Source organism: Musca domestica, unplaced genomic scaffold, assembly GCF_030504385.1.
Source record: "Musca domestica strain aabys unplaced genomic scaffold, Musca_domestica.polishedcontigs.V.1.1 75, whole genome shotgun sequence".
Taxonomy (NCBI): Eukaryota; Metazoa; Arthropoda; class Insecta; order Diptera; family Muscidae; genus Musca; species Musca domestica.
In genome coordinates, this window is record NW_026712393.1 from 1,577,372 (window position 1) to 1,591,898 (window position 14,527).

A 14,527-nucleotide genomic window follows, 5' to 3' on the forward strand; every position below is an offset into this window, starting at 1 on the left:
GCACGTCCGTCTTTCCTTTTTCTTTACGATGTTATTAATTATTCAAAGCAAGTCGACATTCTCTTAACGGGAAAAAAGGCTTCCTTTTTAATTTTTATGTAGCCACCACCCTGCACCCTCACAGCGAACGAAATGAGCGAAACAAATGGAATGCGGAGTAAACAAGTGGTAACGAAACTTTCCACCAATCTCCACAATCTGGTAAAGCTAGAACGTTAAAAACACATAGGAGCCATACCAAAATGGGGAACTATGATTTCCTAACAAATTAGAAAATCGGTTATATGTATTTATGTTGTATGTATTATGTATTTACACTCACCATTTTACCATTTATTTTTTACCTTTGTGGGGATTAATATCAGGATGAGACGATCTGCATATTCCATATTCACCCTAGATTTATTTAGCATATTTTTACCAGATATTACTGCATGTTGTTCGAAAATCCAAAAATCCATTAAAGGTCAGTTTACGCATTATGTTAGTAACCTTTTAATTTTTATATTTTGCATTTTACTAGCATACATTTAGGCGTTCCCAACCATTTCGATGTTTGTACTAAACATAAAGCGTTTGTTGGTAGCGCCTAAAAGTATGCTATAAAAATGATAAATGTGGAAAAAGTCACAATGTTTCGTTTTTTGCTATCATAAACCAGTAAGGAAAAGTCAAAAGTCGGTCGGAGCCGACTATATGATACCCTACACCACTATGCATATTTAGTAGAGCTCCTATAACAAATTTGAAGTAGACCACACCTCCTTTGGTTTTAGAGCAGTTATAATTTGGTTACAGAGGGAACTAATATACAAGAGGCATATCCAATTCTGCAACGATTTTCACAAAATTTCATGGAGACATTTTAATCTTTTATACCAAATAACATTGCTATAGAGTGCATCATATCACTTCGAGAGGGATTATATTAAAAAACCAGTAAAGAAAGTCTTAGAGTCGGCCTCGCCCGACTTTATTTAGGTGCATATGCAAAATTCCATACAATTCGGGCTGATATTACACGTTTGGTGCACAATAAAAGGCAAATCGGACGCAGATATATATGGGAGATATATCTAAATTTTTACCGATTATCTCCAATAGGGTTCGTCCTTGGGCCAATCAAATGATCTGTGCAAAATTTCATCTGGATCGGGCAATAAATGCGACTTGTACTTTGTTTATAAAAATACATGGACAGACGGAAAGACAGACAGACAGACGAACGGACGGACAGACAGACGGACATGCATAAATCGACTCAGAATGTGATTCTATGCAGATCATCAAAAGGATCTATGGGTCTATCTCGTTTCCTTTTGCCCGTTACAAACAAATGCACAAAGACATAATACTCTGACCACCTTGTGGTGTAGGGTATAATAATAATATAAAATAATATAAAAATCTGAACCGATGTCGATAAAATTTGTTAGATGTATTTTCGAGCTGTATCTGATATTCGGTATCAAATACCCTTGTTGTGGAGTGCATATTAGGCTTGTGAGGGACTTTAACACCAAATAGGATGAAACATATATATGGGAGTGATTGCTATATTTGGGCTGAAGTATTTGCTTTTGGGCTGAATTCCGTCGGAAGTGCCAAAATTCAGTACATTTGGGCTGATATTAGCCATTTGGAGCACAATAAACCTGATATAGGATAAAGATATACATTGGAGCTATATCCAAATCCTAACCGATCTTGATAAAATTGTCGGCAATCGGATGAAAAATATAAATGGGAGCTATAGCTATATCTGAACGTATTCTCGCCGAATTTGAAGTACTTGCTTCTAGCATGAGTTCAGTCAGAATTGGCAAGATTCGGTTCATTTGGACTGAAATTAGCCATTTGGTGCGTAAGATATTGTTATATACAAATCTGATCCGATCTCAATGAAATTAGACAGAGGTATTTCTGGGCTGAATCTGATAACTGGTACCAAATATCGTTCTTGTGGGATGTATATTCCGAATGTGAGGGACTTAAAGCCCCAAATCGGATGAAACATAATATGGGAGCTATAGCTATATCTGAACCGATTTTTATCAAATTTGTATGTAATATGTATGTAAACGTATGTACTTTTATTGCTGTATTTCAGTATATTTATATCATGGGTAACGATACAGTCATGGATAATTTGAGAGATTTAGTAAGTATTATCAGTGGATTTTCTCTTCTTTCAAACCTATATTTGATATCTATATTCTTCTTTTAGGTGTCAACTCCGATATCTATCCTGATTTTTGTGCAGGAAGACTGTCCTTATAACGTCTACCTCATCAACTGGACTGATCTCCTCCTTGGACAATCGTGATATATGATTATTTTATCGGTTGGCGTACAATTTTTTTTACACGCTCACACATAAACGAATTAAAAAAAGCAAAAAAAAAATACCGTTTAAATGATGAGCTATACGAAGGGGACGAAAGTAACTGTACGAAGACGCGGACCTGCATAAGTAACTTTTTGCATTGGCTGTAGTACCCAATACAAACTTGGAATACCAAATTTGAAACAATTCGGGTAAATAATGTCGCTAAAATAATCAAAATACCGAATTTCGGTACAGATATACCGAGGGCTATACGAAGACGTGGACCTGCATACAAAATTTTTCCAGTACGAATTTTCAAACAATTCGGGTGAATGATGTTAAAATCATTAAAACGCCGAATAACTGGAGGTATTGTTATATGGGGGTTCTACGAAGACGTGGACACGTGGAACTTAACCTGCCTACTGGGTAAATACACATGTGTGAAAAATTTTAGCCTTCTATCTCAATTTGGTTCGAAAGATAGCATAGTTACAACAGCAGACAGACGGACATCGCTAAATCGTCTTAAAATTTTATGCTGATCCAGAATATATATACTTGGTAGGGTCTATCATGAATATTTCGAGGATTTATAGAATGGTAGAGGGTACAACAATGACCTTTAAGCCTTTTTATTGTTTAATTAAAGGATGTAACAGCTGTATTTTTTGAAAATAGAGATATTGAAATAGAAATCTACATTCCACTATTTGGGGTACCACTTCATTAAATGTCGAGGGCTTTAGACAATATTCCCTTTTATCCAGGGGAAAATGGCTCTAATTTTACCTTTTTTTAACAGTTTTGTGTCGAACTCTGTCAGTAGACCATGGAGGTATTTCTTTCGTAGTTTCCTTTACTTAAGTATTAAACTTTGGCAACACTTTTTCTGTCTAAACTTACAATGCGTCGTAACCGGTAATTTTTTTTTTGTGAGCTGGAGCATTAGCTTTAAAAGGAAATAAGTCCAATCAATTTTTTGCACATAAACATATTATGTTTCAAGCTTAGCTCAACCAGAGAGGTTGCACAAAAAACTAGAAAAAATACAACTCTGTACCGGAGTCGGAGAACAGGGGAAACAAGCAGCCACGCAAGATAACATATAAATCGTTGTTCTAATTATTAATAGGGTACACAATGTGCAAAAAAAAAACACATTTAAATTATTCTCAATTTTTGACCTTGAGGGAATGCTTTCCTAGAAAATTAACTATATATACCCATTAAGAGGTCTGCAAATATTTTAGAAGTTATACGTTTTGTTATTATTTTGTTTCGTACTAAACAATTTTGACAAGTGTCCTTCCATCCATGCATCGCATTATTTATTAATTTATAAAGTTTACATTGACAAGCATTAAACGCTTGGCCGAGCGGGGGCAGCACCTAATGCTCTCTACTAAATTATTCTCTGCAATCACATTAGACGAGGCATTCCTTTAAAATGCATAACTCAATTATTTTGCAACATTAAAAATAAATTCTAATGCTATTTTGTTTTTCCTTTAGAAAATCTACCAACACACTGACATTGTGAATATTTTCGAAAAACGTAGAAGATGATGACAATGATTTCATGTGGACTTAATGTCATGTCCTATTTCGATTTAAGATTTAATATAAAATTTATGAAAACATCGAAATGAAATAAGATACAATTACAAAATATCAAAACAGGGAGGTTTTTTTAGTGGTGGGTGGAAAATTTGACATACAAAGGCAATTGAGTAGAAAGTTATTATGTCCCCGTGGTTGTATTGAATGACCGTTACCTCAAGTAATCTAAAATTGTATTGGGGTAAAGGAGTCTTTGAGTGATTAAAAAAATGGTATAAGGTATTATTAATTGAGAAAAAAAGTCATTGCACTTCTGCAAAAACTCCTCTACTCTTAGTCCATAGGACGATGGAAGTCATTTTGTTTTCGAGCTTGATCTAATTGGCCAACACCAACAACTGAAATGTTGTATTGAATATACATTTGGAAAAAATGTTTCTACTATTTTATGAGTGAGCGTTTAAAACAATTGTAAACGGCAAGTAAACCAATGCACAGTGGTCGCTGCCATTGACCAAAATTCAAAAAATGAAAATCAGATATTCATTGTCAAATGTGTACACCTGAACTCTTAAAGGGTTAAGCTTTTTAGAAAACATAATTATTTTGACTTCATTCTAACGGCCCACTTCGAGAATAGCATCAAAAAAGAGAAAATGTAGTTAGTTGCTTTTTTTCAGTGGGATCAGTGAAAAGTGGAGTAAAAATAGAACTGTATTACAAAATTAAATTCATTTTAAAACGACAAATCTTGGCATTATTATTGAAAAGCAAGGTATTGACCAGAGGGCTGCAACGAGTATGCAAAAATTCAACCACACTCGGTTTCTTACATGATTTTTGTTGATGCAGTCGTTTTGTTTGATCTGAATGAATTGACCGTTTTCGGATCGGATCGAATCGAACGCTCAGTTTGAATCACATCACTTTCAATCAAACATGAGCGTTCGAGACGGTTTGATGTGTTCAGCAACATGAGTTGATCGAACACATGAATGTAAATGAGCAATCACAACCGTGATTGTTTTCTTTGAATCGAGTTCGCTCAGCGTCATTGTTTATTCATCCAAATAAGCCTGCGCAGGTTATTTTGACGAACTATATTACAGAGAAAAGGAACAGTATTGGCCTGAGAGCTGTTGACAGTTTAATGTTTTTAAATTCTTTTAACAAAAATTGCAACTAAATACTGAAGACTGATATATGTTCCTTTTGTAGAAATAAGCAACTGAAATATATTTTTTGTTATTATTATTATTTTTTTCTTTTTTTTTTTTGAAAAAATGTGTTCCTCTTTTACAAATAAGTGACTGAAGTCTGATTTTTTGTTATTTTTTTAGAAATAATGTGTTCTTTTTTAGAAATAAGCCACTGAAGTCTGGTATACTATAAGCCCAAATGAAATAAAAATCGTTATTTAATAAATACCATTTGTTTCGATTTCTTCAATGGGTACTGCTTCTAGTATTGATAACCATACCAAAACTACAATACATGATTACGCTCAGATTCGATCTTTCGTATTTAATCGAATCAAATCACTCACCCTTCAAAAAAAAATCAAACCGATCATACTCATCCGAGATGATCGTTTCGGTATGCATTGTTCAACATTAGTTCGTAAACAAAACATTCATGTGAGCTGTTTGATTGCGAACACAAAACTTCGATCAATACATATTCGATCACAACTTTTTCATTTGGCTTGAGCTACTCGAATGAACATGTTACATTTGACCGACTGATTGAGTTTGATTGCATTTCCAGTGTGTGCGATCAAGCCTACTCGATCATACTCATTGCAGCCCTCTGGTATTGACTTATTTTTAGTGCAGTAATTTGTGTGTTTAATAGTTGTGTATAATATAGAAGATGTGAGGGATCTGAGTTGCCTTTAACATTAATTTTGAAAAAAAAAAAATGGATTTCAGGTAAAGTTTTAATTGTTTTCCCCCTTGAGTCCTCCAATGTGATTTATTTCAGGCCATTAGTAATGGCCCTAAGATTGTAAAAGTGCTAATTTAACTTTCAGATTTTGTCAGATTTGTATGTTATGCCCAATATACTGAAGTGACTTCGCTGCAATTTTGTCAGTTCTATGGTGCTAGTGACATAGAATATGTTTTTGTTGTTTGGGATTGATAAGGATATAATTGAGGGGTGTTCAATAATGTTGCAAGCATTGTCTTCTGATTAATGCCGAAAAATTGAAGGCCTTTGCACTGGAAGCTGCTAAACGGTTAACAAATAGATATCCATGGCACTATCTTCCACCCACAGTTCATAAAATTTGTCGAGACATTTGCGTCTTTTAAATTCGGGCTTGTATTATCCATTTGGTGCAGAATTATCTTGAAATCGGATAGATATATATGAGAGCTATATCTAAATCTGAACCGAACTCGATAAAATTTGACAAAGGTATTTCTGAGCTGTATTTGATATATTGCCCTGAATATCGTTACTACGGAGTCCACATTACGGCTATGCAGAGCAAATTCAACAAATCGGATGAACAATATGTATGGGAGCTATAGCTATATCTGAATCGATTTCCACCAAATTTGACATACGGGTTTCCAGATTCAATTTGGCCGTAAGTACCAAATACCATTCCATTTGGGCTAATATTAGACGTTTGGTGCACAATAAAAGGCAAATCGGACAAATATATATATGGGAGCCATATCCAAATATTAACCGATCTCGATAAAATTTAGCAAGGGCATTTCTGAATTATATTCGATATATATCCCCAAATATCGTTGTTACAGAGTTCATATTACGGCTGCGGAGGACAAAAATAACAAATCGGATGAACGTGCTTATTTTCAGGTCCAATCTGGTCGTACGTATATTCCATACTATTTGGGCTGATACAAATTTGGTGCACAATATAAGGCAAATTGGATGAAAATATATATGGGAGCTATACCTAAATTTTGACCGATTATCTACAAATTCAAATTATTTGTGCAAAATTTAACTTTGATTTAATTTTATATTGAATTGTTATTTTTTTTACAAAAAATCAAATTTGGAATTGATTTATATAAAAAATACTTCTATTTTTGGAGATATCTTTACAGGGGGACCCGCAGGTAAAGGCGGGCCGTTCCAAATAATTTTCAGTAAGATTATTTTTTAACTCCTTAGAACGTAAAATGTCAAATCACATTACAATCTGGTGTAGAAATGTGACAAGAATTGGGCAAATAACCCTTATTCGTAAGGGTAAGGTAACGTTGTAGTGTTTGTGGAAGTTTTTTTGTAAGTTTAATCTCTATGTCTTGAATTTGTGAGGAAAATTAACGCCCACGTTCTAGGGGTTCAAATAAACGCCAACCCTAGCGATTACATATCTCCAACCATGAGGTTTGACAAAAATGAGAAATTGATTCCAAATAGGGATGAATAGAACGGAGCCAACCTAACTCTAATCGGTCTGGTGATATATACAGTGGATCAAAGATGGCACGGGCTCCGGAGTTTTAAAATGACCTACTTCTGCAACTTGGATGGAAAGTGCAGTATTTTTCAGGCAGAGCTATTTGCTTTCATGATGGCTGTAGAATTGATTGACAAGAAAAAAAAGCTGTGATTTCAGCCGGGCCGAACTTTTAATACCCTCCACCATATGGAACGAATTTGGCAATTTTCAAAAACTTGTACCAAAACGTAGACCTACATGGCCAACTTGCAATACCAAAAGTCCTGCAGACATAATATGCATTTGAGTAAAATTTTATCAATCTGTTTCATTTCGTTCGGAATCCAGAGTGACGGACATCGCTAAATCGACATAGAATTTTATGCTGATCAAGAATTTTTATATACTTTGTGGGGTCTAAAATGTATATTTCGAGTTGTTACAAACGGAATGACAAACTTAATGTACCCCATACTATGATGAAGGGAAGATGAAATAACAGAGCCGTTGACTATTTATGTGGATAGTTAAGCCACTCTACAATCAATTGCGATGCATTACTGAGGTGTAGGTGCTTTTGTTCCGTACGTAGTCATTGCAATATTGGGAGAAATGAGAAAACCGATGAAATGGCAGCGTTGGGCTTGCATTCAACCGCAATTTAGGTCGTCGACATCTTAAAAAGGGAAAAGTCAAAGGAAAAAGTCACTACGAAAGGTATTAAAACAAATTTGGACAGATATCTCCTCGTGTAGAACACATTCTCTGATATTAAAAGGTCCGTCCGATCAAGAACGTCCCAATAACATAATAATTCTAAATTTGAATACTCAACTTTATTGTAACGCTCGTCAGACAACTTAAATTGAACCAGCGCTTGCCTAAAATTTGCGTATACTCCAAAAATCAGGAAGGAGGCGAAGCTAGTTTTTATCCCCAAACCTGGCAAGGCAAAATACGAAATAACTAAGCCTTATCGACTGATAAGTCTAAAATCATTCTTACTCTAAACCATTGAAGGTACAATCTACACCATGGTAAGGAGCAAGATCTCAAACAATATTCTTAAATATAAACATGTATACATTAAAGGACAATCAGTGGAAACCGCATCTATGAGGTTGTAAACCACATCGAGAGCACTTTCGATAAAAACATTTATCCACTGGCTGAACGCATTGAAAGAACTTTTAATATCGTCAGCACAATTATCCAATCCTTAGATAATTTCCAGATGAAGGGCCAGGCCCTCAGGGACTGGATAAACCATATGCTTAGGAGTAGGTGGATAAGTTGTGGGTTATATGACATAAGCATAAATGACAACATTTTTCTTTTGTGAGTTACTGCCGCAAACAGTCTATTAAGGACTTTCACCAACGAAGGATCTGAACCACTCTGCTAGACGGCCGAGTCGGCTCTGAAACTTGCATACAACTGGGTTAGACCCGGAAAAACAGATTTATGTCTTTTTACTCGGAAAACAAATTTGGGTCACTTCGATGAACCAGTCTTCCTGAACAAGACAATCAACTTTTCCAAAAAGGCTAAATATCTGGGTGTAATTCTAGATAGGAATCATAATTGGGGAGACCACATCCAAAAAGGAGCTAATAAAAATCACATATGGTGGGCAACGCGTAACAGATCCATAGGCTCAAAATGGGGTTCCAATCCAAAGATGACACACTGGCTATTCAAAAGCGTATTTAGACCTATCCTAGGTACGTAGCGGCCATGAGGCTCAAGGCATTGTACCGGATCGGGAACAATTGTAGCTGCTTCATGTGAAACATTAATTCCTGTCAGAGACTCGTGGATCTCGGATTCCTATCGCAAAAGCCTGCTGAAAATGTAAATACACAGATGGCTCGGAGCTCGAGGGAAGAGCGGGACTGGGACTTTATTTATTGAAGAACAATATATCGTAATCTCCTTTTTCTCTTGCCCAATCATAATACTATCCTTCAAGGGAAGGTTCTTGGCTACTGCCAAGTGTCTAAACTGGCCTAATGCCAAAACGAGTCAAGATACCGTATAACATCAAAGATAGTCAAAAAGGGAATCAGCAAACAAAACTTGGGAAATCCAAAGCCGCTAAATGCTTCACGACTAAAGTTTAAAACAAAAATCGTCCGCATATCCCTATAGAAAGACGCAGACATAGGGAAACCACAAAAAATGTTATGGGAAGACATCAATTAGCTAAAAACGAAGAACCTTTCATTACTAGGTAAGAAAAAAATTAGTGGGTAACAGACATCCTTACTCATTTGTACAAGACAGGATGTGGAGATAACAGCATATGCAGGGCAAGCGGGGTAGATGATAAAAATTAGAGGATTTTCTCGTTTGCAAATATTAGATCCCAATTTTTAGGGAAAGACTCCATACCAGACTTTAATTAAATTATCGTAAAAGAAATAAAACTGTTAAGGAATTTTAATAAGGCAGCTAAATTTCTGATATAATAAAATTTAAACTGCCCCCCCTTTTTATCAATATTTTTTCTATCGAAAATTTAGAAGGATATGTGGGAATTTTAACATAAGACCCTGTTTTATATTCCAATTTTTAAAACTCATTCAATAATATACAAATTTCAATTATTTTAATTATTTTTTTTTTTTTTATTTAAATAATACTGCAACACACTAACTTAACATTTACTTAAAACAAGACACATATATATTTACATATCTACAAAGGAAACATTTCATCAAATGTTGTATTGGCCATCATCATATTGGCAATGTCGAGGAATTTTTTCGATAACCCTCGCTCCAGGCCAGGTATAATCTCTGACAAATACAAATCTTGATTGTCATTGATAATAGTGTTGCCAACATCACCCAGAATGCGATCACCATTAAATAAATTATCCAAATGTAGTTTGAAGACATCGATGTTGATTTTCAGCGGCAAACGGGTGAAACGGACATATTCCAAGCCATCGGGCATGGGAACACGGACACCGCGAATCTTAACCAATGCCTTGGCATTTTCTAAGAAAACAGGAGAAAGTTATATAGTATTACTTAAGACATATTAATAAAAAAAATATTTAAAACTTACCACAATATCCTCGCATATTACCTCTACCCTGTATGTCCAACAAAAGGATGTTCAGTTTCATGAAATATTTACCAGTGAAATCTAACCTTGGCAATGTCAGCACCAAATCGAAAGACAAATTTGATGCATTAGCTCTGTTTAATAAAGACAAGGAGGAAATTAATAAATGTCAAAAAAACAGGGGCCAAATTCTCTCATTCGATATCGAAAATATTTCGATCGAAATGAATATTAATATGTACATTTTAGCTTGATTTAATTTAATTAAATATTAACTAGATTTATACACCAGTTTTTTTACCAAAATTTTCATTTTTATTAATTTAAAATAAGCATAAAGAAATTCATTTCATTTTTCGATATCGAATGCAATTTTTTTATCCCAGATCGGCAGCTTTCTTTACTTACGATAATTTGTTAATAATGAAATTACTTCCGCCCTTAACGACCATTTCACTGAACACCGCCTCGAATTGTCTACCACGACCCAATTCAATATTATCCAAATACAAAGGTTCCAACGGCGGTGATCGGTATCCTTCACCAAGTTCTCCTGTTGCCAGTAAAGGTCTCAGATCTTCAACTGCCTTGATTATACAATTATTTAAGTCGGGATTGTCACGATGACAGGGAACAATGGAAGGCGCTGAAGCGAAAAGAGATTTTTTTAATATTGCATATAAAGCAGAGTCTTTCGACAATATATTGTTACTCTAAGTTTTAAGGCATCTTTTTTTAGGAGAACGTTGTAATTCTAAGCTTAACTATAAGTATATATGTAATTCGAACATAGCATAGTACAAGACTGCAGCGAAACTGTAACCTCAGTTAAATATTATATAGATAAACTTAGAAAAGTTAAATTTATGCTAAAGGAAATTTTGTTAGCCGTAAGATATAAGAAAATTGTTTATTGAAATGAGGAAAATATACCTGAATGCAATATATCATTAGTATGTTCTCAATGAAATCTCGAGGCGAATATTTTTAAATAAGTCAAAAATATGTCTTCTTATCCTTATACCCTCTATCATAGTATGGAGGGTATATTAAGTTTGTCATTCCGTTTGTAACACCTCGAAATATACATTTTAGACCCCACATAGTATATATATTCTTGATCAGCATAGAATTCGATATCGATTTACCGATGTCCGTCCGTCTATCCGTCTGTGGAAATTACTCTAGCTTCCGAACGAATTGAAGTAGATTGATAAAATTTTTCTCAAATGTATGTTATGTTTGTAGGACTTGTATGGAACATGTAGATCTACATTTTGGTATAGCCCCCATATAACGGTACCTCCCGATATTCGGTATTTTGATGATTTTAGCGACATTATTCACCCGAATTCTTTCTTTCATTTTGTATTTGTAGTTCGTAATGGATACTACAGCCTAAGGCAGAAAATTGTCTGTGCCGGTCCACGTCTTCGTATAGCCCCCATGTAAAGGTACCTCCCGATATTCGGTATTTTGAAGATTTTAGCGACATTATTTACGGAATTGTTTAAAATTTGGTATTTGAAGTTCAAAATGGATAGTACAGCCTAGGACAGAAAATTGGTCATGAAGGTCCACGTCTTCGTATATACTTTAATATACGGCTACGTTCTGTATTTTTAATGGATTTTATTTTTTTGAAAATTGCCAAATTTGTACCAAATGGTGGAGGGTATTCAAAGTTCGGCCCGGCCGAACTCACAACTTTTTTACTTGTTTAATAATAAAAAACAGGTAAAGGAACGTAGTGTGAAACTCATTCAGAGAGAAATGTTTTACCATAAGAGTAAATAAGTCCAAAGCCAGTAAAAATGTCACAATTACAAAATCAACATATAAGTCAATCAGGAGCTGGCAACTCTCGCTGGCAATGAAAATTCCAATTAACTCAATTTCGTCAGGCCTGTACTAGTTCTAAGCCATACTAGTACAAAATGGATCCTTAAAGATGGGAATCCATAAAACACTTTTATGACTGGATTAAGTCATCGGCTGGCTTCTTAGTGAAAAACAAAGGAGCGTAGGGTTCACAAGTACAAATTGTGAACTAAGACAACCTAAAACTCCTTCGTTCGTTTACGAAGTAAAATATAAGACGACAATCCGTTTCAACCAATAAAACCAACCAACTAGTTACTATAACCCTGAAAATCGACGAGTTTCCAGTGCCGTACTCACAAATTTCTCTAGCGAAATAGATGGTATTTCATCTTGTGCTCTCTTAAGTTTGACTGCAAGTTTTACTACCTTTTCGAGTAAAACGTTTCTAATACAAAGTTCCAAAAATAGTAAGCCCTGTAGATTGTTGCAGGAAAATTAACAGACCATGTGGTCAAAAGCGTGAGATCAAGATGGAATCTTAATGCTAATTTTAAAACAGCTCCTTGCAGCACCTCACATACCTTTCGCTAGCCACCCATACTTTTGCCGAAGCCAGGAAAATGAGTTGGATGGTACCGCTACTGAAGCCAGACAAGGATGCCACTTACGCTTTCTTCGCTAGTAGCAAACTCTTGAGTTTCGCCATCATTAGACAATAACATAGTACGCAGGCTATATCAACATTCATTTGTAGAGAATTCAACCAGATCGAACTATACCATAGCACAGTGTTGGTGGCTCTTTATATATCAAAGGCTTTTGATACAGTCAACAACAAGAAAGTTGAAAGAAAGTCAGACCAAGTTTGAAACGTTAGATAATTAACTACATGTGTGGATGACAGTCGTACGTGGAATTCCGAAACAAGAAGTCCAACCTTATACCATAACCAGGGAGACTTTCAAGGTGGAGTGCTATTTCAGAAACTGTTTAAGCTCTACCTATGCGCCCTCAAGACGACGAAGAAAAAAAGAAAAGAAATCCTTATTTATGTGGCTGAGTCAACGATTATGGCGTCGGATACAATAGTTTACGACATATGCCTTGACTAGAACTCCTGTCTCACAGACTTTGCCAGAGATGAGAAAGCAGCTGAATGTACTAGTTCCGGAGTGCTATTTCCGGAACTGTTTAAGCTCTACCTGTACGAAGAAATCCTTATTTATGTGGCTGAGTGAACGATTATGGCGTCGGATCTAATCGTTTACGACATATGTCTTGACTTGTACTCCTGCCTCACAGACTTTGCCACCTTGTTCCAAGAGAGGAATACGAAAATGTTCTCAACAAAATCACTCTTTACCACATGGTCTTCAGAGATGAGAAAGCAGCTAAATGTGCTAGTCAAGGCTGGAAAAACCAGCTACTCCAAGCCCTAAAAAAAGAGAGAAAAAGAGCCATATCCAAAGAAGCAAGGGACAAAAATTCATACAGAAGCGTAATATCACCTACAGTAGACCAACTTATCAGAATGAACCCTAAACATGAGAGTAATTATCCACAGACAACTTTGAGGGAAGTCCGGTATTCATATGCGGCATACAATGGAAAGTCTTTTCACATCGGAAATGCATGAGAAATGTGGAAGTGTTTTAATCATGCTAGCCTCCCAACGACTTTCGATAGGATAGGAACAGAGCTATTTTTCCTCTGGAGGCTGGCCAAGTACGAATATTGGCTAGATCGGTACTTGACTTGCGTAACGAGTACCACTCCTAGGGCACCCTATATAGATCCACATCTTAGTAAAACCCCTACATATCGGTATATCCTAATATCCTCAATTTTGACATAAATCAATAGAATTTTCCTAAATTTGGTATTAAAACCCGTTAATAGGTACCTATCCCTCTGACAAAATAAAATTATATGACGATTTAGCCCTGACCGTCCGTCCGTCTACTGTAATCACGCTAGGTACAGAACGAATAAAATAGGATTAGCTAAAATTTTGCACAGATCGAAGATGGGCTATATCGGTCCACGATATCGTGTAGCCCCATATAACAGTATCCACAATTATTCGGAATTTTTATGACTTTAGCCACATTTTTCAATGTAAGTGTCTGAAAATCCACACAAGGAGTTCCTTCTGAGTACTTTAACCCCTGGAAGAGAATTGTCTATATAGGTCTACGATATCGTATAGCCCCCATAGCCCCCACGACACAGCGACATTTTTTACCTTAATTTTTTCAAATTTCGTATTTAAAGTTCGTAATGGGTCATACAGCCTCAGATAAAAT

The 14,527-nt window shown here is 35.5% G+C and overlaps 1 protein-coding gene across 1 annotated transcript; it reads right to left on the minus strand.

The window, feature by feature from the left end:
- Window positions 1-10,022: 10,022 nt before the first annotated feature.
- Window positions 10,023-12,943, minus strand: LOC101892739 (protein takeout). The gene is made up of 4 exons (XM_059130449.1): window positions 12,890-12,943; window positions 10,806-11,110; window positions 10,398-10,531; window positions 10,023-10,327 (listed from the first exon to the last, which is right to left on the minus strand). Exons 1-4 carry the CDS (start codon window positions 12,941-12,943, stop codon window positions 10,023-10,025), a joined length of 798 nt encoding a protein of 265 aa, XP_058986432.1.
- Between the last annotated feature and the right edge of the window lie 1,584 nt (window positions 12,944-14,527).

Bases quoted from the DNA above. Each gene is read 5' to 3' on its own strand.
- LOC101892739 (XM_059130449.1), bottom strand. From the start codon at position 12,943: ATGTTATTGTCTAATGATGGCGAAACTCAAGAGTTTGCTACTAGCGAA. The intron at 10,532-10,805 runs GTAAGTAAAGAA...TTTATTAAACAG, and splicing joins TTCATTATTAACAAATTATC to AGCTAATGCATCAAATTTGT. The intron at 10,328-10,397 runs GTAAGTTTTAAA...CTGTTTTCTTAG, and splicing joins TAATATGCGAGGATATTGTG to AAAATGCCAAGGCATTGGTT.